This window comes from Podarcis liolepis, assembly GCF_965112155.1.
Source record: "Podarcis liolepis genome assembly, chromosome: 10".
Classification (NCBI taxonomy): Eukaryota; Metazoa; Chordata; class Lepidosauria; order Squamata; family Lacertidae; genus Podarcis; species Podarcis liolepis.
In genome coordinates, this window is record NC_139562.1 from 28044749 (window position 1) to 28067104 (window position 22356).

Below are 22356 nucleotides of genomic sequence, written 5' to 3' on the forward strand. Positions count from 1 at the left end.
CTGTTGGGAAAGTTGGAGGACACAAGGAGAAGGGGATGACAGAGGACGAGATGGTTGGACAGTGTTCTTGAAGCTACCAGCATGAGTTTGACCAAACTGCGGGAGGCAGTGGAAGACAGAAGTGCCTGGCGTGCTCTGGTCCATGGGGTCACGAAGAGTCGAACATGACTAAACAACAACAACAAATTAGGGAGGCTTTTAAATGGGAGTACACTGTTCAACTTCAGTGGCCTGTGCTTGTCAAATGGGGAGAGACACAGCTCAGTGGCAGCCCATCTGAGTTACATGCAGATGGTCCTTGGGTCAATCCCTGGCATCTCCAGGGAGCACTGGGGATGTCCTCTGTGTGAAACCCTGGAAAGCTGCCAGTCAGTGCAGACAGTTCTAGGCTAGCTGGACCAATGGTCGGCCTTAGTATAAGACAGCTTCCTTGGTTCCTATGGTACTTGGGGAACAGCAAAGCTTTACCCATCATGTAAAACAGTGGCAATCCACTCTATGCAGATAGAGTGAAGCTGTGTCATAGATGCACACATGGTGTACTTTCTGAAACAAAATGTGAACCAAACCACAGCTATCTTGAAATTCACGCTTACCCAAATTTTGCAGTGCAGTTGTCCAGCCAACCTATGTTTCAAAAAAAAAATGCATATATTCAGAGATAGCGTGCATAGGAGTGAAGATATTAGTGAAAGCAACATCCAAAAAATGCATTATATTAGGGGAATTACTTGCAAATATTGTGTAAGTAAAAACTGCATATGAAATTTGTTTTATTAGGGAAAAATCGCATTACAGTGCTGATGGTTTTTCATGAGGATTTAACCCCCCCCCAAAAAAAATCACAATTTGCTGCAAAATGTCGAGAACTGAATCCAAGATGGGGAAAATGAGAAACTCTGAGTAGGTGAGAGATCCTTCCATCCCTACTGAAGATCCAGGCAAGCATTGCAAGAGACCAGCTCTCATGAACGTCTCCTTGTACCTTTGAGCTTGAGCTCAGCAGCCTACCCAGGAGACCTTGCTTTGATCAACAGCTCTCTAAAGGCAGCATTTAATATGACAGATTAATTAGTTAATGTTTGTAAAGAGCTTTGAACATGAAAAGTGCTCTATAAATGCAGAGTATCGTTATTAATCACTGTTACACAGAGCCTGCCCCAGCCTACTGGGAGGAATGGGACCCTGGAGGCCTGTGCTGCACAGCTTTTGGCCCTGGGGCACTCTCACTTCCTTGTCTCTCCATTCCCATTACCTCACCCCTTAACAAGAATCCTTCTGGGGTTAGTGCACAAAGCAGCACTTGGCACAGAGATCAAGCTGTTTCTCTTCGCGGGAGAAGGGAAGTGCTGATCAATCCAGCCCAGGCCGGGGGCCTTCCTACTGGCAGTAAATTGCTGGCCGATTTGTCTATAGTTCCTCTGGGGATACCCTGTTCCAGAGGCAAGCCATGTGTTTATAGCTGGGAGGGCTTCCATTGAAATGTTCTGTTAAGTTTCTTGGGAAATAGCAATGCTTCACTCATCATCATGTTTAACAACAACAACAACAACAACAACAACAACAACAACACAGTGGTACATCGGTTTAAGAACAATCCAGTTTAAGAATGATTTGGTTTACAAACTCCGTAAAACCAGAAATAGTGTCCCAGTTTGAGAACTTCACCTTGGTCTAAGAACGGAATCCGAACAGTTGAAGGGCACCGACGGCGGTAGGCCTCATTAGGGAAAGCGCACCTTGGTTTAAGAACGGTGGCGATGTTTCTGTTTTACGTAGGGTTTTGTGTCAGCGTCGCTTGTGCAGGTTCTGTGCTATTCACATGTGTCCTTTGGTGGTGAGAGAGGTTGGGGTTGGCCTAGGGTGTGGTTGGTTGTTTGGGAATGGCTGTGGTGATCTTTGTTTTCATGTGTGCGTGGGGTGGGTGGGTGTTTTGGATCAGGTTAGCCATATTGATTTGTATGCTGTTGGTGGATTTCTGTCATTGTCTTGTTGGGCTTTGTATGTGATAAAGGGGAGCCATACCGGGGTAAAGGCATCTTCTTCTATTTGTCCCCGTGTCAGTTTCAGTTTATTGGTTAATTTATCTAGTAAGGCTGTTTCCCATACTATTTGGTACCATTGGTCCATGCTTACTCCTGACAGGTCTCTCCAGTGTCTGGTTATGATATTTCTGGCTGCTGAAAGTAGGTGGGTTATGAGTTTTTTGTGGTGTAATTGGGCATTATTGTCTTGGAAGATATTTAGTTGGGCCAATTCTGGGGTGGTTTCTAATACTTGCTTAGTTATTTTACATATTTCTTGTATGGCTGTTGTCCAGTATAGTTGGATTTTGGGGCACTCTCACCACATGTGGAGGTATGTGCCTGTGGAGTGTACCCCACCCATTTGACTGGGTTGCCCCAGCCACTCTGGGCAGCTTCCAACAAAATATAAAAACACAGTAAGACATACATCAATCATTAAAAACAGGGCTGCTTTCAGATGTCTTCTAAAAGTTGTGTAGTTGTTTATCTCCTTGACATCTGATGGGAGGGAGTTCCACAGGGTAGGTGCCACTATCGAGAAGGCCCTCTGCCTGGTTCCCTGTAACATCACTTCTCGCAGTGAGGGAACTAACTGCCAGAAGACCCTCAGAGGTGGACCTCAGTTCCCGGGCTGAACAATGTGGGTGGAGACACTTCTTCAGGAATACTGGGCCTGGGCCGTTTAGGGCTTTAAATGCCAACACCAACACTGAATACTGGAATCCAGTGTAGATCCTTTAGGATTGGTGCTATATGGTTCCAACACATTTGGGACAAGAAATATTTGTTACATGGTTCCGGCAGATTTGGGGGCAGAAATCTTTATCAAGCATCTAGAGATATATCAGTAGATCCCAATCTACCTTTTACCTACTCCTGATATAGTGGATAGAGTGTAAACTAGGACTGGCCATGGATATGGATTAAGTTGGTGTTCTCAGGCATGAATTTTGCTGGGTAATTTTGGGACAGTCTCCCCTAGCCTAACCTACCTTATGGCGGCTGTTGCTATGAATGTTCATTCACCATTTAAGCTAAAAGTGCAACGTGCATTTTTCAATACAGTAATGTAGTGGGTGCTTGTGCTGATTTGAATCTTTGGATCTGGAAGGGAAATCTCCAGTGGTCCTAGAATGGAGCCTGCTTGAAGAATGCTTATAATTAGCTCTGTGATAAGGCTTCCCACTGGCTTCCTGTGGCAGCTCACCAATGTGCAGATCAAAGGGACAGTGGGGGGTTTGTTAGTGCTTTGATACTAGCTTGCAGGATTGGAGAGGGCTTGCTATGCACCAAATCAGCAAGAAGAAAACAGAAAAAAGAGGTAGTGATAGGGAGGTAAAGTACAGTGGTACCTCGGGTTAAGTACTTAATTCGTTCCGGAGGTCTGTTCTTGACCTGAAACTGTTCTTAACCTGAAACACCACTTTAGCTAATGGGGCCTCCCGCTGCCGCTGCGCCACCGGAGCACGATTTCTGTTCTCATCCTGAAGCAAAGTTCTTAACCCGAGGTATTATTTCTGGGTTAGCGGAGTCTGTAACCTGAAGCGTATGTAACCTGAAGTGTATGCAACCTGAGGTACCGCTGTATCTTGGAATAGGCCAAACTCTTCGCCAATATTGCTTATCTGGATTTTCAGATCTTCAAGGTGCAGCCTTGAAGCTTCCATTCAGTGACTTTGCAGATTGCTTGTAAATTAAAGAGGCCTGTGTATTGAGCTTTCCATCTGAACTGCTTGCACAATGCTTATGCCATGGTTAGACTATGGCTAAGCACACACTCCTGTTTACCCTGCATCCAGTGTGCTTCCACCATTGGTTTGGAAAATGTTGTACATCTAGAGACTTCTCAAAGCATGTCGGGATTTGCTTTTGCAGATTCCTAGACCTCTCTGCTTGATTCATACTCCTCCAGGATTTCCTAAATGATGAGGTATTCTCTGTATATTTTGACGGTTGCTCGTGCTCTCTTGTCTTTACTGTTCTTGGCCTTGCAGGACTGATTCGGAATGATGGTTGCAACCTGGCAATGTGGGCAAGGTTGCTGGACTCAGACCCTTCCCTGTATATTTTTTAATGATCATAAAGTGAATGCTGGAATTCTCAGGATAGTGAATTCTGCGCCCCAATATCTAATGCTGTGTCTGAGCTGCATATAAGCATGTCAGACCCACAGCCTTGAATTGAGAAGACTGGAAAAAATGTATCTGAGACAAGGTAGTGTGTGGCTTATGAGCGAGAGAGGTAAGGGGCCTCCCACCATGGGGCAGCCTAGGTTCCCCATAGCCCTGATTCCAGCAGTGAATGGGAGCTCTTCAGAAGCTACTCAGGGCCTTTGAGAGGGTAGGGTGCATTGGGAATGCATGCATTTGAAACTGAGACTCGAGAGTAAGGAGAACAGAGAAAGGTGAGGAAGGAAAATGAAAGACGGGTGAGTGATGGCGAGGCAGGAGATGGGAGACAGGGGGCAGAGATGGTGTTTATAAGTGACTAAGTGAGTTAGTCGTGGAATTTTAATCTGAGGCCCCAGTATTGATCTGTGCACGATGCAGCAGGAGAGAGCAAAGAGATGGGAGAAGAGAACTGCAGTGCTATTAATACAGAGGACACACTGTAATCTATCAGTGTCAGACCAGGGAGCCAACCTGCTGCTTTAACCCTCTCTATCTCTGGGAGTCCCAGCACTTCTTTCATCCTTGAACCTGCGGATCAGAGAGGATACCATTGGGATTCAGGTCAGAGGCATTTATGTAAAGGTTCTTCAAAGCTTTGTGTGTTGCAGAGGGGTATGGCCAATTATGCACCTTTTGGTGGAGATCCCACTAAGGAGACATTGAATATTATTAGTAGTAGTAATACACGGGTGGCGCTGTGGTCTAAACCACAGAGCCTGTTGTTGTTGTTGTTGTTTAGTAGTTTAGTCGTGTCCAACTCTTCGTGACCCCATGGACCAGAGCACGCCAGGCACTCCTGTCTTCAAACCACAGAGCCTAGGGCTTGCCAATCAGAAGGTCAACAACATCTGGTTGGCCACAGGTTCCCCATCTCTGCCTTAAGTGCTTTATCTTCCCAGTTCTCTTATATTCATTGGTCGTTTCACTTCTCCCTATTATTGTTTCATACAAGCGTTACCATTTTAACAACCTGATGAGGGTTTTTGCTTGATTTGTCTCCATGAAAAGTTTTAAAGCTGTTTGCGTTTATGATTTTTTTATTTTTAAAAAATATATTTTATTAAAGATTTGGTTTACAAAAATACAGTACTGTATGTGCATTGTCTCTTTTTTCAAGTTACATTTTCTACAGATCAGTTTATGATGATTGTTTGCTATTTCTGTTTTGATGTCTTATTGTTCTTAATTGTGCAAGCTCCTTTTGTGTATCCACAGGCAGAGAAGCGGGTGGAAATAATACATCCAAGCAAAATGGTCATTTGAGTAGCGTGTGATGCCAGAATACCTTGGACCACAAAATGTGTGCTGAGCTGAAAGCAAAACAGATAGTAAATAATATATTCTCCAATAAACCACTCTAGCCACTGGATCTCTACTGCTAGTTCTTATGGTACTTATACATGATCACCTGGAGCATCTGTAATGAGAATATGCCTCTGTATCCCGGAATTTTTTGCAGATGCGTGTATGTGTATAGTGGGGTATCTGCAAACCTCCAGATGTCATTGGACTTCAGCTGCCATCAGCCTCAGCCAGCACTGCCAATGGTCAGTGATTATAGAAGTTGTACTCCAGTAACAGGGATGTGGGTGGCGCTGTAGGCTAAACCACAGAGCCTAGGACTCGCTGATCAGAAGGTCGGCGGTTCGAATCCCCACGACGGGGTGAGCTCCCGTTGCTTGGTCCCTGCTCCTGCCAACCTAGCAGTTCGAAAGCACGTCAAAGTGCAAGTAGATAAATAGGTACTGCTCTGGCAGGAAGATAAACGGCGTTTCCATGCGCTGCTCTGGTTCACCAGAAACAGCTTAGTCATGCTGGCCACATGACCCGGAAGCTGTATGCCGGCTCCCTCGGTTAATGAAGCGAGATGAGCGCCGCAACCCCAGAGTTGGTCACGGCTGGACCTAATGCTCAGGGGTCCCTTTACTTTTACCTTACTCCAGTAACAGCTGGAGGGATCTAGTTGCCCTGTCCCTGGCACTTGCTGCTGACCCCGAGATGTATGGAATGACATTTCATTTCTTTTTAGAAGCTGTCATGCATAAAAAGTTGGCCTGTCACCTGCTTAGAGACAGTAACTTTAGCCAATCAGAACTGTGAATTTTGCCTGCTCGTTTTGATGGTGTTTAGTCCTATGGGACACAATTGCAGTCTTGCAGCTGCATAGAAGTGACCGGGGCCAGCTAATGAGCCAACTCAGTGGTGCAGTTTGGTAGTTCTAGACTTTGGGTCTAATTGGGGTGTATTTGCTTCTTTATATGGTAATGTGCATAACTTCTAATTATAAAATGTGGCAAAACAGTGCTGCCACATTTGATGAGCCCTTCTGCTCATTCTTCTGAATGGGGCCCTGGACTGAGTGTTGAGCAGAGAGGCTGCTTCTAAAACTGTTTAGAAATAGTGCCTGGAATTTTCACATTTTCCTCTTCTCTTTCCATCTCTTTCATATCATGCAAATTAGATTTATATGTCATTGTTTTCCATTGTAAACACAGGATGCTATCTTATACTGAGTGAGACCATCAATTCAACTAGCTTTGTATTGTCTTCTACACTGACAGGCAACAGCTCTCCAAAATTTCAGACAGGAGTCTTTTCTTGTTGTACCAGGATATGCCGGGGAGAGTGTGTGTTCTGCCATTGGGCCACAGCCCTTGAGTTCATTGACAAAAAAGCAGCATATTCATATTGCTATCTGAATAAATGGATGGATGGATGGATGGATGGAATGGTGCCTGATCAAACAGGAGCCTTTTTATAGTTTTTATGATTTTTAATCAATTGATTGGTTCAATTAATCAATTAAATGTTTCCGTAAGAACATATTCATGCTGCATACTTACCTGAGCATAACTTCCACTGAATTTAATGAGAATGTCTGATTAATGCCACCCCCAGCTAGGAAGCCCTTGATATTTCTTCAGTGTAGAATCTTAGCTAAACAACATATTCGTAGTCTATCCTAGAAACCACATTAGGAAAATTTACATTCACCATTGCTTTTATACTGATTCTAGCCACCAGGCACTGGTAATTATTTCCAAGTTTAATACTGTTTGTGATATTAAAAGATCCATCTCCTTAAATAAGAGATCAGATGAAAAACTGAAGGTGGAGTAAATCTAATCTAGCTTCATCTTGGTATAAAGATAAAAACTAGTTACAATTTAAATAATGAGATTTTAAGAAATAAACACAAATGCACAATGGCTTTATTGGTCACATTTGTATCCCACTCATCATCCAAGGAGCTCCGTGGTGTTACTTTCTGTGTTTTCTGGCTTTTTATGCCCACAACACTGTGAGGTAGATTAGGCTGAGAGAAGCCTACTGGCCCAAGGTCACCCAGCAAGCTTCCTGCCTGATGGCCAAACCAGGCCTGGTGTCAGTTCATGGCACCCTTGGGCAGTCGTTGGGCCCCTAGTGCTCCAGGACGACCCACTCAAATCTCCTTTCCCCCTTTGCACCAGGTAGTTGGGCATCACCTGCCATTTCAGTTTCCCACAATGCCACCCAACTGTGTGTTGATCAGAGGCATTGTGAGAAATTTCAATGGCTGCTCAGACTCAGCTGCCTGGCACTGTTCATAGTGCTACTGCAGTGGTCCACCAGCCCACCACCACTGCCAAATAAGCCCTGAAATAGGAGGAATATCTCCAGAGGGTAATCCACAAAAAGCCCTCTCAAACGTGGAGCTGTCCTTGAGTCAAATTACACAATAGCAGCAGATTCCTGCCTTTAAATGTGTCTGCTTCAACAACACAGGTGTATACCTGAGGGCTGCTATTTAAAGTGCAAAAGAAGCACCCACCACTTTTCCTCTTGCTTTTCTCCCACTCAGGCTCACATCCTATGATCAATGCCCAGCTTGGGGGGGGGGGGATGACTTTGTAGAACAAACTCCAGATGAAATAGAAGTCAGGGGAAAGATTCAGCAACCCCTTTGAACTTGAAATCACAACCTCCCCTTTGCACCATGGGAGCAAACATGCTTAAAGTTACGGTGAACTCCCCTCATGTTTTGTCTAGCCCTGAGTCACATGTTGACTCCAAGTCTCCTTATTCCAAGTCCAATCCTGCCCACTTCACACTTACCTCCTTCAGTCTCTGGGGGATGATACTGAAGGTCTTCTGCTGAAAAACTGTAGCTAGATTTCCTAACGAAGACTGCAAGCTAGCAAGCAAACTGTCAAATGTGTTATTGATGCGTTTTGTAAAGCAGGGGCAGAAAATTCTGGTCTGCAAGGCCAAATTTGGTCTGGCAGGGGTCCCAATTTGCCCTGCTAAGATATTCCTGGAAATAAATAAATAAACTCAATGTATGCCACAATGTAGTATACTTTACCAATGTATGTTACTTTATGGCATATCAGTATGAAAACTTAGATCCTCAGCATAGAATCTGAGGAGCATCTCTTTCGGGTATACCTCTGTCAGTATGATCTAGTCAAATGGGATATCTGAAGGATTGCCTCTCTCCACATGTATCTAATTAGAATTAAACTCTCCATTAGAGACCTTCCTCCAGGTGCCCCATCTTTCTTAGGGTATGTGGGTGGCTTCTGGACAGAGGGCATTCTCAAGGGTGGCACCTAAATTATGGAATCACATCTCTAAGCAGGTGTGCCTGGTACTACAATATGTTCTTTCAGAGTTTGAATGGCATCTGATTTGAACATTGTACATATATTTGTTCCTCTGGTTTGTGAGTTGTTGTTTTTAACTGGCTCTCTGTTTTGATTATTGATTTTATGTTGTGTGCTACTACTGCTTTTATCAACACCGTTATTAAAAATACTAGTATTGAGGTGATTTATTATGTCCTCTTAACCTGAGCTATCTTGAAACATTTGTAAATAAGGTGGGGTAGAAGCTGTTATATAAGAGAAGCAATTCAATTTTAAATTTGAGAGGCTTGGTTCATTTTGTGGGCTCTTCTCAACTTCTTTCTCAGCCTCAGTAAACCACAGTTGTAGTGAGGGCAAGCAGAAGAAAAAGGTTATAAAATAATTATATATAATAACAGTAGAAATTTTCCTGAGGCATTAATGGAACAGGGACATAAAGGGGCAATACTGACCACCTCAGGATCAGGGCCCATGCAGAACAGATACTTTAACAACAATATCCCTCTAAACAATCAAACACTATATTGTGAAAACTGGATATTTTAGTGGAAATCTAAAAATATCCATAATACTCCTATCTGCCAGAGAAGACCAAGGAAGTCCAGTGAATTACGTTTACTTCAGACCGAAAACAGTAATGCCCCGTTCTCCCTACACTCTTCATTTTTCTTGCTTCTACATCTTCCATCCTCGGTTCTTTAGATTAAGAGCAAAACTGGACTGCTGTTTTTCAGGTCTTCAGCCAAGACAAAATGGCTTCCATTCACTTCTGTTTGCACTGTCTTTCCTCAGGGATTTCTCCATGAAGAAAAAAGAAAATCCATTGCTCCAAGCCACCAAACATACCCACATAAACAAGGACCAAGTGATATATATAAAAAATCTTTATTTCATGTACCAGGATTTTTTTTTTTGTATTTTCTTCTTTTTAAAATTTTTCTGTTTAACAGTCTGAAAAAAAACACAAAATAAAGAAAATGGAGGTTTGTTTCTTGAACTGGTTTGAGCTGAACATAAGCAGTATCCTTGGAAAAAAAAATTCCTCACCAGTCCTAGTCCTCCCTCTCCTTTCCTCCCTCTTTCTTACTTGTTTCTCTCTCACGCACACTCACGCACACTCACACACTCATTCACACACGCACAATTTCTCATTCATCTTTTATTCATTCAGAAATGCTAGAGAACTCTACAGGAATCAAGTTCTCGAAAGCAGCTTTGGGATTTCAACCAAAATACCACCCTCTGCATATGCTGGAGAACACAAAACCAGTTTTTTAAAAAACACATTTCCAGGGCTTTGGATATTGGCTCATTTTACCCCCTTCTGCCCTTTTCATTGTTACAGGTTTGCAGGCTGAGGCTTGGGGTTAAGCAGGAGTTCTAGACATTCACTATAAAATGGGGTGTTCCATACGGATAAATAATGTCGGTCAAGCTGTATCTAGGCCCTTCAGCCATGAGGGACTTTTCTGCTGAGGCTTGGGGAGAATGCATTCTGTCACTGGCTCAGTGCCCCACCTGCTGCTTCCCTACACAACTCTGTCCTGGAAAAGGACTCAACTCTCCTCTCAAAGAGAAGAAAAGTAGGAGAAGGCAGCACTAGTTGGGTGGGTAGTGCAGGCTGCTTTTTCGGACCCCGTTTCAGTTCCAGCAGGAGCTCAGCAGCTGGGGGAGTGAAGACTCTCTGAATTGGAGCAGCACTTGTTTGAACAGGAAGAGTCAGGCGAGAGCCTAAAGGTGCCAAGAGGAATGACTGGACCCCACTCATCAAAACCCTCAGCAACAAATCCTGCTCCTTCGAGGTAATGCAAAGGGCTCTGGCCTCTTAGGACCATGGAGAGCTCACCCCATCTCTCTTTTTTTTGGCCCAAGCCAGATCTGTACCTCAAAGCTAATTCAACGCCATAGCTGTAAGCACTGTCTGCCTTGCTACCTTCGTTGGCATCCTGCTCTCCCCATCTGCCATTAACAGTGTTAAAAAGGGAACTGAAGTAAAAGCGGTGGCACACCGTTTCCCTTCAGTGGAAAAACGAATGGCCCTCATGTACACAATGGTGATTTGGGTGTCTGTGATGGGGTGTGTGGCTGTAGGTTAGGGAGTGTTCTATGCATATGCTTGCTTTTCACAGATGTAAACTAGGGGCAGATGCAGTGGAATCAAGAATGTAAGCCTTAAGTGGCCAAGCAGCGAGGAAGTAGAATTGGGCATGTCACCAGGAAGGCCCAACTGCCTTACAGCATAAGCCTTTGCTCCAGAGTGAATGTGGATGGGAACTACTGGGGTACGCAAGGGGGAGAAGATGGATTGTGGGTAGTCTAGGCCTGTCAGCAAAGTCAAGTTGGGAGGCTTATCTCTGGAACTCTAAAATGTGTCCCTTCCTCTGACGTGTGCTGAGAAGCATATACAAGAGAGACATATAAGAAGTGCCACAGTGTTGGGGGGGGGGGGGGAACAGGACATGTCAACTGCCTCCTTATGACTTGGCTGTTAAAGGCACAGGAGCCCCTTCCAGGTAAGGGTCTAGTGAGGCCTAGCTGTGGGTCTGTGGTAGAGTTTTGCAGTGACTCTTTATGGCCATAACCGACAGCAGGTGCGGGGGGGACGGGACCTATAGACCTTTGAGGGAAATGCTGGGCCCAAGAAAGACAAGGCTCATGCCCCCCCACCCTTTATGCAGCCCCCTTGCTCTTCTGTATCATCGCTTCCCCCAAAGACTCCTACCCCATAATCCTTCTGGCAGACTTCCTGTGGCAGAGATCTCAAGACGACCTTTTCTCTCTGCCATGGGCGTCTTTGGTGAGAGGAAGGGGTTAGACCTGGGGAGAAAGAGGGCAAAATGGGTCCCTAAAAAGAGGCTGAGCCTCAGGGACCCTGCCTCTCTCCCTTTCAATTGAGACTTGCAAAGCTGCCAGCTCCCACATGGGACAACTTGGCCCGTCTGACTTTATGTAACATAGCGGCAGCAGAATCTGAGCAGTTGCGGTTTTCTCTCCCATCACTGCTGCTGCAATGGCGGGTGGGGAAAACAGCACCTTCTCTTAAAGGTCCGGAGGCCAAGCTGTCCCATATTTGATTACGGCAACCCTACAGGCGGGTGTCTCTGCGTAAGGCAGGCTAAGCCTACAGCTTTTGACTGGCTGGGCCCTACAGCCAGCTGGCACTGACAACAGAATGAAGTCAGGGAATAACTTTTCTGCAGTTATGTACTTGGCATGGGGACTGTGTCTTGATTCGGTGTGTCAGGTGTTCATGAGAGGGGCATTGAATGAATCCGGCGAGAGCTATCCACGCACCAGGAAAGCTAGCAGTGTAAATGAAACCGACAACGGGAGACAAGCAGCAGCCATTTTGCCTGTTGACTTCTTTTTAAGCCTGGGAGTGAGTTCAGGGGATAGCATGTTTTGCCTGCCTGTCAGGGAACATGAGCAGAAGTCTCCACACTAACATCTAGTCCTTGTTCTGTGTTCGAGGTTGCAGCCCCAGCAATAGCAGCAGCCTTTTCTCTGTGGGGAGAGATGCCCCCCCCGCTTTTTCCTGGCCCAACATTCTCATGGCCCGTGAGGGAATTCAACCCACACCAACCAAGTGGCCAAGTTCTGGGTGTCTTTTAAAAAGTTTTTGTTGTTTTCAAATGGATTCAGTTTCCATTTTCTCTTTAGAAGCCTCTCAACCCCTAAGATTTTAGTTTTCACAGTTTTCAAGCTGGAAAAGAAAAATGAAAAGAAAAATACTATCTGGCTTTCTTGCAAGTAAATCCACTTATTATATTTACATTTATTTATAGTTGGTTCTGTTTTATTAAAAAATTGCCACTTTTTTATGAAGCTTTTTTTTGTTTTTGCAATGTCACTGTTAACCCCCAGGATAGTCACAGGCTGATGAGGCTGAGCTGATCAGCCTTAGCTTCCTGAGACCTGGAGATCAGTGAATCAGCATTAAACCCTCAAATCCCAAGGACAGGAAGGTCACTGTTAAGCCCTGTGGACCCACAGGAACATGTCGAATCACTCATCACTCCAGGGGGTTTGGTAAGCTTAGGCAGGCTCCAGTGCATGTGCAATAAAGGCATCCACAAGGACACCGAAAGCACTGCGTTTTGTTACCACCTGTCCCTGGAGATCTTTAAGAACCTGCAAGTCCACAGTGGGTTAAAAGTGAAAAGAAAACAAACTGAAAAAGTAAAGAGTAAAACCCCCCAGAAACCCAAAGAGCTGCCTCCTCTTCCCACTTGGTTTTTTAATTAATTTTTTTGTTGTTATTTCTCGGTTCCTTTTTTTAAATCTGTTTTTATTAAATGTTAAAATAATGGTACATGGGAAATCATGCATTTTCTTTTAAATTTATTTTCTATTTTTTATATTTTTAAATTTCTTTCTCTTGATTTTTTTTGAAGTTTTTTTTTTCCTTTTTCCCCTTTTTTTAAAACGTTTTGTCATTTCTTTTCAGGTGTTTCACTTAAGTTTGTTTTCTGGTTTTTTTCTGGATTTTTTTTTTATTTTTTTGCTTTTGGAAGGTTTCCCCATGGTTGCTTTCTCCTCTCCCCCTGCCCACCCCTACTGCTCCCTCCCATCCTGAACCCAAGTCCCACTCCCACCTTCCCAGCCCCCCCCCATGTTTCAGCCCCTCTTGACGGCTTCATACGGGGGTGGTCCGGCGGTTGGCTGTGTTAGTGTGGATAGAGTCCTTGTTTTCTTTCTGGATACAATTGTGAACCTGGAGGAAGCTGTTATCCCTGTCTGAATTGTAGGTGGCGGTGGGGGTAGTGGCAGCCTTCAGGGGGTCCCTGGTCAGGGTATACATCGAGATCTCCGTTGATGGGAGGGTGTTGAACCCTTTGATCCCGACGGGAGAGGCATCCCTGGAGTGTGAAGGCTCGGTGGAACGGGAACTGGAGCGACTGCGTCTCTGATAGCGGTAGCGGTAACTGGGTATGCGGGTGATGGCAGAGGACTGGAGGTAGTCTGTGGCATGAGCACTGGCACGCAGCTGTTTGTGCCGGTCAATAAACATGTGTACGGCCAGCACTCCTACCATCTCGGCTATAATGAATGACAGGGCCCCGAAGTAGAAGGACCAACCATAAGAGTAACTATTCTTCTTTGAGTCGCTTTTCGAGGGGTCTCCAGCATTGGCTGATATGTACACAATGATGCCAATTATATTACTCAGACCTGTGGACAAAGGGCAAGAGAGAAGAAACCATTAGCATGTCCTCTATGTACGTCAAGGATAAGCTGAAGAGCCCTGGTAGATATGGACTTGGGAGACCAGAGTTCAGATCTCCACTCGGCCATGAAGCTTACTGGGTGACTATGGGCCACTCCTTATTTCTCAACTCACAGAGCAGTTGTGATGGGAAGGGGGACAACCACATATGGCCACTTTTGTGCCTTGAAATAAAGTTGGTATAAAAATTCAATAATAATAAATAATAATAACAACATATAAAATCTGTACCCCACCCCAAGGCCAATTCATGTGACCATTTTTTTAAAAGATGGCAATTGTGCAGAAGTGCAGCCTCCACAATATAGGGGTGGGGGGCATTTAGAATGCTCCCGAACACATCAAGGTCATGATGCCTCTTCCTGGCTCAATCTTCTTTTGGATTGCTTTTTAGAGTGTGGCGAGTCTGAAATTAACAGGAAGCAGGGGCCACACTTTTGACCCTTGTCCCAATACTGTGCATGTCATTGGCTCTCCGTGTTAAGCACCTGCAGTGGGGTACATGCCTAGATAAGTATAGGCAGACATGTATAGGCAGACTGCACAATCAGGGCACCCTTTGAAGATGTGGGCTTTTAACGACCCCTCTAAGAGACATCCATGCTTGAGGGTCAGCCCCTCGTGTGATACCACGGGATGGCCTCGCTTCCTGTTAACAAATCTTTTTACACATACGCTGTGTGACGGGTGCTACACTCTCAGTATTGGCAAATTCAGAAGACCAGTCGCCATGCCCAAAGGGACAACTTTGGGTGGCTTCACTATTAAAAAAATGACCCAGTGATTTGGCCCTAATTGTGTACTGAACCCCAGTGGAGTTTTTGCAAACTTTTTAGGCAACAGGAAAAACAACAACCCTGGTTTTATTTTCTTTCAGAGCTCTATTTACACTACTGCCAAACCAATATGATACTCTGTTTCCATGTAAAAAAAGAAAGGAAAGTTTTGTGCATTCTGGGGATGGGAAGAGAGCCACACACACACTCCCTTATATAAAGAAGCTAAACATCTGCAAAATTGTGGGTCAGTGCTAGAGAGGGCAATAAAGTCATGCTGTTGCTTTCTTTAAAAAATAATAATCTCACTACCACATTTTACACAGTACTCATAGTCAATGGGCTAACTGGGGACAAAAATGTATTTTCAAATTCACAAATGAGCTGCACAATAATTCTACAAAAAGTGACCACCCTAAAAGCCATTGGGCAGAGCATTCCTAAGGGTCACAGTGGTGGTGGTTCTGGGGGACTTCTGGTTGTTTATAAGTTATTCTGTTCATAGAAAGGTAGCACCTCCACTGCTTCCCAGGGCCTCTCAGCTGGCATAATGGTAGGGATAGGATGCCCCCTTAAGGACACTATTCTGTTGTTGTTGTTTTATTCTAATCATTCCATTCCCTTCTTTTAGACTTTCATCACACACATCTTCCAAGGAATTCAGGGCAGTATACACAACCCCTCTTTTCCTCACAGGGAGAATCTGATAAAAGGGCTCAACCTTGTTGCCAACAACTTGTTTGTGATACCTCAACAACGTATTTGCAAATTAAGCTTTTTATGGAGGTGCAGACAGTACAGGTGACTCTCAATTTACGTGGAGGTAACACATAAAGCCACAATTGTGTATAGTCAAAATACATTGGGTGCAATGGCGGGTGGGATTGCCGAAGTCTTTTTTCCTTCCTGCCTGCCTGCCCCCTTTTTAACCCCCTGCCCAAGCACATAAAGCTGAATGCACAAAAGTTAAATGCACATAAGTTGTGAGTTACCCTGTAGCTCCAGTAACAATGGGCATTATGAATATTGTTATTGATCTGAGCTCCTCACTCACAGCCACATGCTAAAAACACTGCCATTCCAAAATGATATACTTTCTGTAGTCATATTTCTGAGAAGATATATCAGAATACATGAGTTGAACAACAATGCCGTTCCACATCTGTCCAGATGGCTGATTCAATATGCATCTAACTCTCAATGTTAAGGTGTGCCTTCACCAGGCATTTTCTCCAAGAACATCAGGGATGTAGCAGTACATTTCCTGCACCAGCAGCTGGTTGGATGTTTGAGATCCTTTCCAGCATTATTATTCTGAGAGCTGGTTCAGTCTTTCCTTTATGCTAGCTTGATTTTGCTCTAGGAAAGTCAGCACTCCACTAATGTGATAGTAACTGATCCACAATGTCTAATGACCTAGCCTAGTGAGTGACTCAGATGATGTGTGCCAGAGGCAGCCAATCTGGTGCCCTCCAGGTGTTTTGGATTACACCTCCCATCAGTGTTCAGGAATAATGGGAGTTGTAGTCCAACAACATTTGGAGGGTACCACGTTGGCTACTCCTGGGGTATGTTCAAGCTTCAGAGCATCTTCAAGAGGTGTGTAACACTGTCTCTTATGACTGGCAGGCAGGATAAGACTTCTGGATTTTCCAAGCTTGGTGTCCTACCTAACAGAGCACTGTTTTCAGCATGCTGCACTTCAAAGAAGCATTTAATTCAGGTCCAGATAAAGCCATGGCCCTCGCCTGATTCATGGCCCTCATTTGACCCTGTGAGCAATCATCCAAAAGCCCTGTGTTTTGCAGGGAACAGATGCACTGAAGCAGCACACCCCAGTTTCCAAAGAAAACTCCCATGCTAATATAGGAAACAGCCAATAGTGAAAGTAGAGAGGAATGGACAGTTATGGAGCACCACCAAAATAGCCACATACAATATTAATAACTGACCTTGTAATATAATATCTTTGCTGGTTTGGACCAGAGGTCCATCTGATCCAGCACCCTGTTTCTAACACTGGTCACCCTTCAGGATGCTTACAAGCAGTCCACAAGCTGCTGCCCCCTGCTGTATAAAGCATGGGTCCAAATATCAGCATCACTGGTCAGCAAGAGCCAATGGAGAGGGCAAATAGGCTTTCCAGTTCTGCCCAGAAAGCTGAAAAGAGCTGTCATGGTTTTGAGGTTCTATGAAGGTGAGGCGCCCCACTCTGCTCCTTATGATTGTGCTTTGGTTGAATGTAGGGATGTGTGGTGCTGTCCAAGGTGACAGTGTGGGGCTGCTGGCAGTTAGGGGTTGGAGTCTGACCGCTTCTCATGTGGGAGCTAAGAACTGGTGGCTGAGGACTCAGGGACAGCTTTCTTTCTCAGCCACAAACAATAAACCAGTGGCAAGAGTAGCCTAGTGACCTTGAGGTGTTGTTGCACTACAGTTTCCATCCTCCTTGATTGCTGGGGCTGATAGGAATTGCAGCCTGAAACATCTGAAGGGAATGGGAATGAGTGTTTGGATGAACAGTGTGAGGTTTTTATTTGGGATTATATTTGGTTTTAGCCTCATAGCGTTAGTCTGCCAGTGTCGTGCAGACTTTTGTATATGTAACTAGGTGACTGTTGAGTTCAATAATTGTTGAGAGTGAGGGAACATGTGTTCTTGCTTGATTATGGGTGAATGTGTGCAAACATAGTTTAATGGAGGTATGGGCATGTGGATATTCAGGGAACAGAAATACTGAGCAAGCGGAATCTTATTTTATGGATTCTGATGTTTTGCATACTGCATTCATTACTTTAGTTCTCTTATATACTGTATTTGATTGCGTTTGACTTCCTTTGTAAACAGCTTTGACGCCATTAGGGACAACATACAAATACAGTAATTAGAAGCAAGAGGTAAAAGCCACAAAACAGTGGGACAGGCTACTAACGAACAGCCTACACACAGCAATATTTTCAGATGCAGCTATCATGGCTCAAAAGGTTGCAAAGCTGGGTTTGGGTTTCCATATGACTTTCACATTAGGTGAAATTCAAGGTCCTGTCTCTTCTTTGGCCTAGTTCTCACTGAGGTGGGAAACCTGTTGTACCACTTCTGAATGCAGTTGGGGGTTCATACCATTGCAGTTGGGGATTCACATGACTGAATGTTACTCCATGCATATAAATAAATTTATATATATATATATATATATTTGTACTTAGAAAACTAGCATGGCATGTAGATGTTTAGACTAGGACTCTCTGATCTCTAATATTCCATGTGGAGGGATTTTCTTTTGTATGGAGGAACATTCAATCATGTGAGGCCCCACCTGGAAGCTGAAATGGTACAGCCCAGACCACCTCAGTGACACAATCAGGCATGAGATGCCAAACAAAACTTCTTCGCTTTCCTGAGCTACTCTTTATTCCTCAGCCTTGTAGATAATGCATAAAATAATAAAAGTATGTTGGCATTTTTTATTTGTGTCCTCTTTATTTTCTGTTGGTGGTAGATAACCCTTGTCTTTAGCAAATCTGTGGCTGAAATGAAAGTTTCCCATCATACGTTGGAACAGCCTGGTTTCTCCAATGTATTTAAGATGAAGAAGCACCATTATATTTTCTTCTTGCTTATATTGCCCCACATCCTCCCTACTAAGAGGCTGCTAAAGAGGAAGTCTTGAGAGGGGCTCTTTCCTATCCTTCTATGCAGCCACAGAAGAGATATGCGCTGTTCTTCTCTGCTGAACGACTGAGTAGTGAAGGATAAGTCTTGGCCCTTCTTCTCTGCCAAACAAATGGACAGTGAAGAATAAGCCTTGTAGTCTAATCCATGATCTTATATATCACTTTCAACATGTGTGAAGCCCTATTATAAGTAAAACCAGCAGAGAGTCCTGTGGCATCTTAAAGACCAACAAATTTATTATGGCACACACTTTTTTAGACTACTGTAGCACCCTCTTCATCACAGGTGTGAAATGTAATCCTCAGCTGGCAGGTGACTTACTTGAGGCAAACCTAGTTTCACCTTTGAATGCAAATTTTGCAAGACAGCAAATCCTCTTTGGGCTTGAGAGGTTTTGCAACCTCAGGGCCACGCCAGGCGAGATAGTGGAAGACCTATCTGTTCAAGCCTGGGTATGCTCTAATCACATAGGTAATGAGGGCAGAGGCACCTGATTTTAAGAGCACTCCCCCGACTCTGCTTGTAGCTTGTTTGTTCATCATTCCACCCTTTCCATTCTACCCTTCATCACATTGTACTTGGGGGCAATTGTACAGTATAACCCTCTACAGTCCCCCCCCCCAACTTTTATCTTGTACTGGAAGTGAAGTTGGCTGGGAGAAAAGTATGAAATTGGAGCAAACATGACCTTAAACATCTGGGGCTGTACCCAACTAAATTCAGCTCAGAGGACACCCATTGAAATGGACAAACCTAAGCCTGTTGTCCATTAATGTCAACAGGCCTACTCTGGGCAGGACTAGCATAGATACAACCCATCATCATGTCTACGTTGGTGCTTGCCTAAAACAGGTGATAACCCCAACATGTTGAAATTTCTGGAGTATGCAGTTATGCATCTTCTCTCTCTCCCCCTCTCTCTGACTTCTTCTTTCATCTAAGTTAATTCTCTGTCACTGTAGCTGTGCAAACATTTGCATGTCCTTTCTCCTTGCTCTCTCTGCTCCCTCCCCCCCCCCGCACGCACTTCCATTGCACTGGCAGCTGCCTAGTGGCTGCTCTCTCAGCCTCCCAGCACCTTGAGCCCCTCCCTCCCTCCCTCGCTTGCGATTTTTGTCCTCTGATCCCGAGGACGCTGGTCAACCCTCAGCCCTCCTTTACCTGCAGACACGAAGAAGATACCGGCACTAAGGATGATGTTATGTCGGGTTTTGTAGAACTCGCTGGCTGCAATGCAGAGTCCACCCATGAAAAGCAGAATCACACTCAGGATCGGGAAAATACTAGAGGCCCTTACAGCCCCTGTAAGCAAAGAAAGGGGTTTGGGGTGGGTGGTGGGGAGAGGAAGGGGAGAAACAGAACAGCATGCATGCAAGAAACATGGAGAAGGGTGGGGAGAAGGAGCGGGAAGGCAAACAGGAGCAAAGTGAAGAGATTGAGGGGAGGGGGGAGGAGGATTGTACCAAGGATGAACATAAAAGACGGAGCAAACAAGCACAGGAATTGGAAAGGCCAGTGATAGGGGAGGAATAAGGAGACAGAAGGAGGAGAGAGAAACAGAGTGTCAACAGAAGAAGAGAGCTGTTACAAATGAACTGTCAACATCTTGGATATTAGAAACGAGCAGTGAACTTAGGGCCAGGGACCAGTCAAATGGCATCTGATAGCAGACGTTCTCCTGGCTCCTTCGTGCACCCAGAAAGCCCAAAGGCACATCCCTCTCACCAAACAGAAAGTGAAATCTGCAGGCCAGAAAGCCACCACCAATGCAGTGCAGTACTGAGGCATATAGGTGGCAACTGCAATCAGCAGAGAGGCACCACAAAAATAAACACAGATATTTTGCAGAAGTGGATGCAAAGGTGTCTCCTAAGAGAGCCAAAAGGTAAATCCCTGCTGAGACGTGTGTGCATGCACACAGACACACACTTAGAAAAGGCACATATGAATTGCACACAAACGAAGGCAGTCCTATTAACCCTCTCTCTCATTCACTCTCATCCTCACACATTCCACCCAGCAGATGGCAGTAGCATGCAGATATATAAGTGACACACACACACACACACACACACCAGGTTAAGAATAGCGTATGGGTGGCTCTATACATTGCAACTGGGCTAGGAAACGCAGAGCTTCAGCAAAATGTAAAGTGTGGAAGTGACATATGTTCATGCATGTACATGTGTGAGAAAAGCCTGATTGGGTCATGTATCCACAATGTGTGCACACGGGCATTTAAAGATGAACATGCACATGTCCACACTTCACATGCTTGCAATGGAAAACACTGGGGCTAACATTTCCTACTTAAAATGTAATGTGTGTGGCAGCATCTAAGGCTGTGTACACACCATACATTTAAAGCACACTCTGAATCCTGGAAACTGTAGTTTACTCCTCACAGAGCTACAACTCCTCTTAACAAACTACAGTTCCCAAAATTTTGGGGGGTATGTGTGTGTGTTTTAAATGTATAGAGTGTAATCAACCTGAGATGTTCAGTCCTCAAAAGCACAATGCAGATTAGAATGGCCAGACCAAAATACGAGAGAGAGACACTGCAAACACTTTTGTAAATCAAGAAAATCTTTAATAAAAAAAATCACAAGGATGGCCAGACCACAAGTAAATGTGAATTGAAAATGGGTGGGGTGGGGGGGGTGTCCACCTACAGTGGTACCTCGGGTTACAGACACTTCAGGTTACAGACTCCGCTAACCCAGAAATAGTACCTCGGGTTAAGAACCTTGCTTCAGGATGAGAACAGAAATCACATGGTGATGGTGCGGAATGAATTAAGCTCTTAACCTGAGGTACCACTGCATTCATCACCATCTTAACCACAGAGTTTAGTTTACTTCTGACTCCTTTTCAGAATTTTATATTAGGGTCCATCTAAGCCCTCCTATAATCTTCCCAGGTTCTCACTCCCCATTTAGTACTGCTAATTTACAGAAATATATCCCATGATGCAACAGTGTGACATGTGCTGTGATACAAGGAGGTAAAGAAGCTCACAGGATACATTTTCAAAAAAGGAAACTGTTAGAAGCAAGTACAGTGGTACCTTGGGTTAAGAACTTAATTCGTTCTGGAGGTCTGTTCTTAACCTGAAACTGTTCTTAACCTGAGGTACCACTTTAGCTAATGGGGCCTCCTGCTGCCGCTGCACCGTCACCGTATGATTTCTGTTCTCATCCTGAAGCAAAGTTCTTAACCCGAGGTACTATTTCTCGGTTAGTGGAGTCTGTAACCTGAAGCATCTGTAACCTGAAGCGTCTGCAACCTGAGGTACCACTGTAGCTTTCATTCTTGGGAAGACTATGTGATTCCAAGGTAAATCATCACGTTTGGTCACTCTGACTTAAGCAGTTCCCCTGTGAGGATAGGTTATCTCACATTTGGGACTTTTTCATTTACAAAGACGAACTAATGCCTACTCAGTGAAGTTGAATGTTGGAAGATTCGGGGCAGACGTGAGAAAATACTTCTTCACCCTGAGCATACCTGAAGTATGGAATTCATTCCTATAAGGTGTAGTGATGGTAACCAACCAGGATGGCTTTAAAAGAGGATTGGACAAATTCATGGAAGATAATGCTGTCAATGACCTGCTATTAGCCATGATGGGTATGATCTGCCTCCACTGTGGGGGGGAAGTAAGTCTCTGAATACCAGTTGCTGGCTTTTAGACAGTTTTGCAATAAAAGCATTACTTGCACACTTGAATCAAGTTGTACCACTCTGAATATTATACTGAAAAAGCAGGAAATAGACAAACACATTGGGTTATCTTTGGGCCTGCTTTGTATCAGGGGAGCTTTGGAATTTGTGCTCTCTCTTGCCTTTCAT

The 22356-nt window shown here is 44.5% G+C and overlaps 1 protein-coding gene across 1 annotated transcript; it reads right to left on the bottom strand.

Annotated features, from left to right (window-relative positions):
* Positions 1–9695: 9695 nt before the first annotated feature.
* CACNG2 (calcium voltage-gated channel auxiliary subunit gamma 2) lies at positions 9696–19797 on the bottom strand. Its single transcript, XM_083462424.1, has 2 exons — positions 19663–19797; positions 9696–13998 (listed from the first exon to the last, which is right to left on the bottom strand). The coding sequence occupies exons 1-2, from the start codon at positions 19748–19750 to the stop codon at positions 13463–13465; spliced, it is 624 nt and encodes a 207-aa protein (XP_083318550.1). The 5' UTR covers positions 19751–19797; the 3' UTR covers positions 9696–13462.
* Between the last annotated feature and the right edge of the window lie 2559 nt (positions 19798–22356).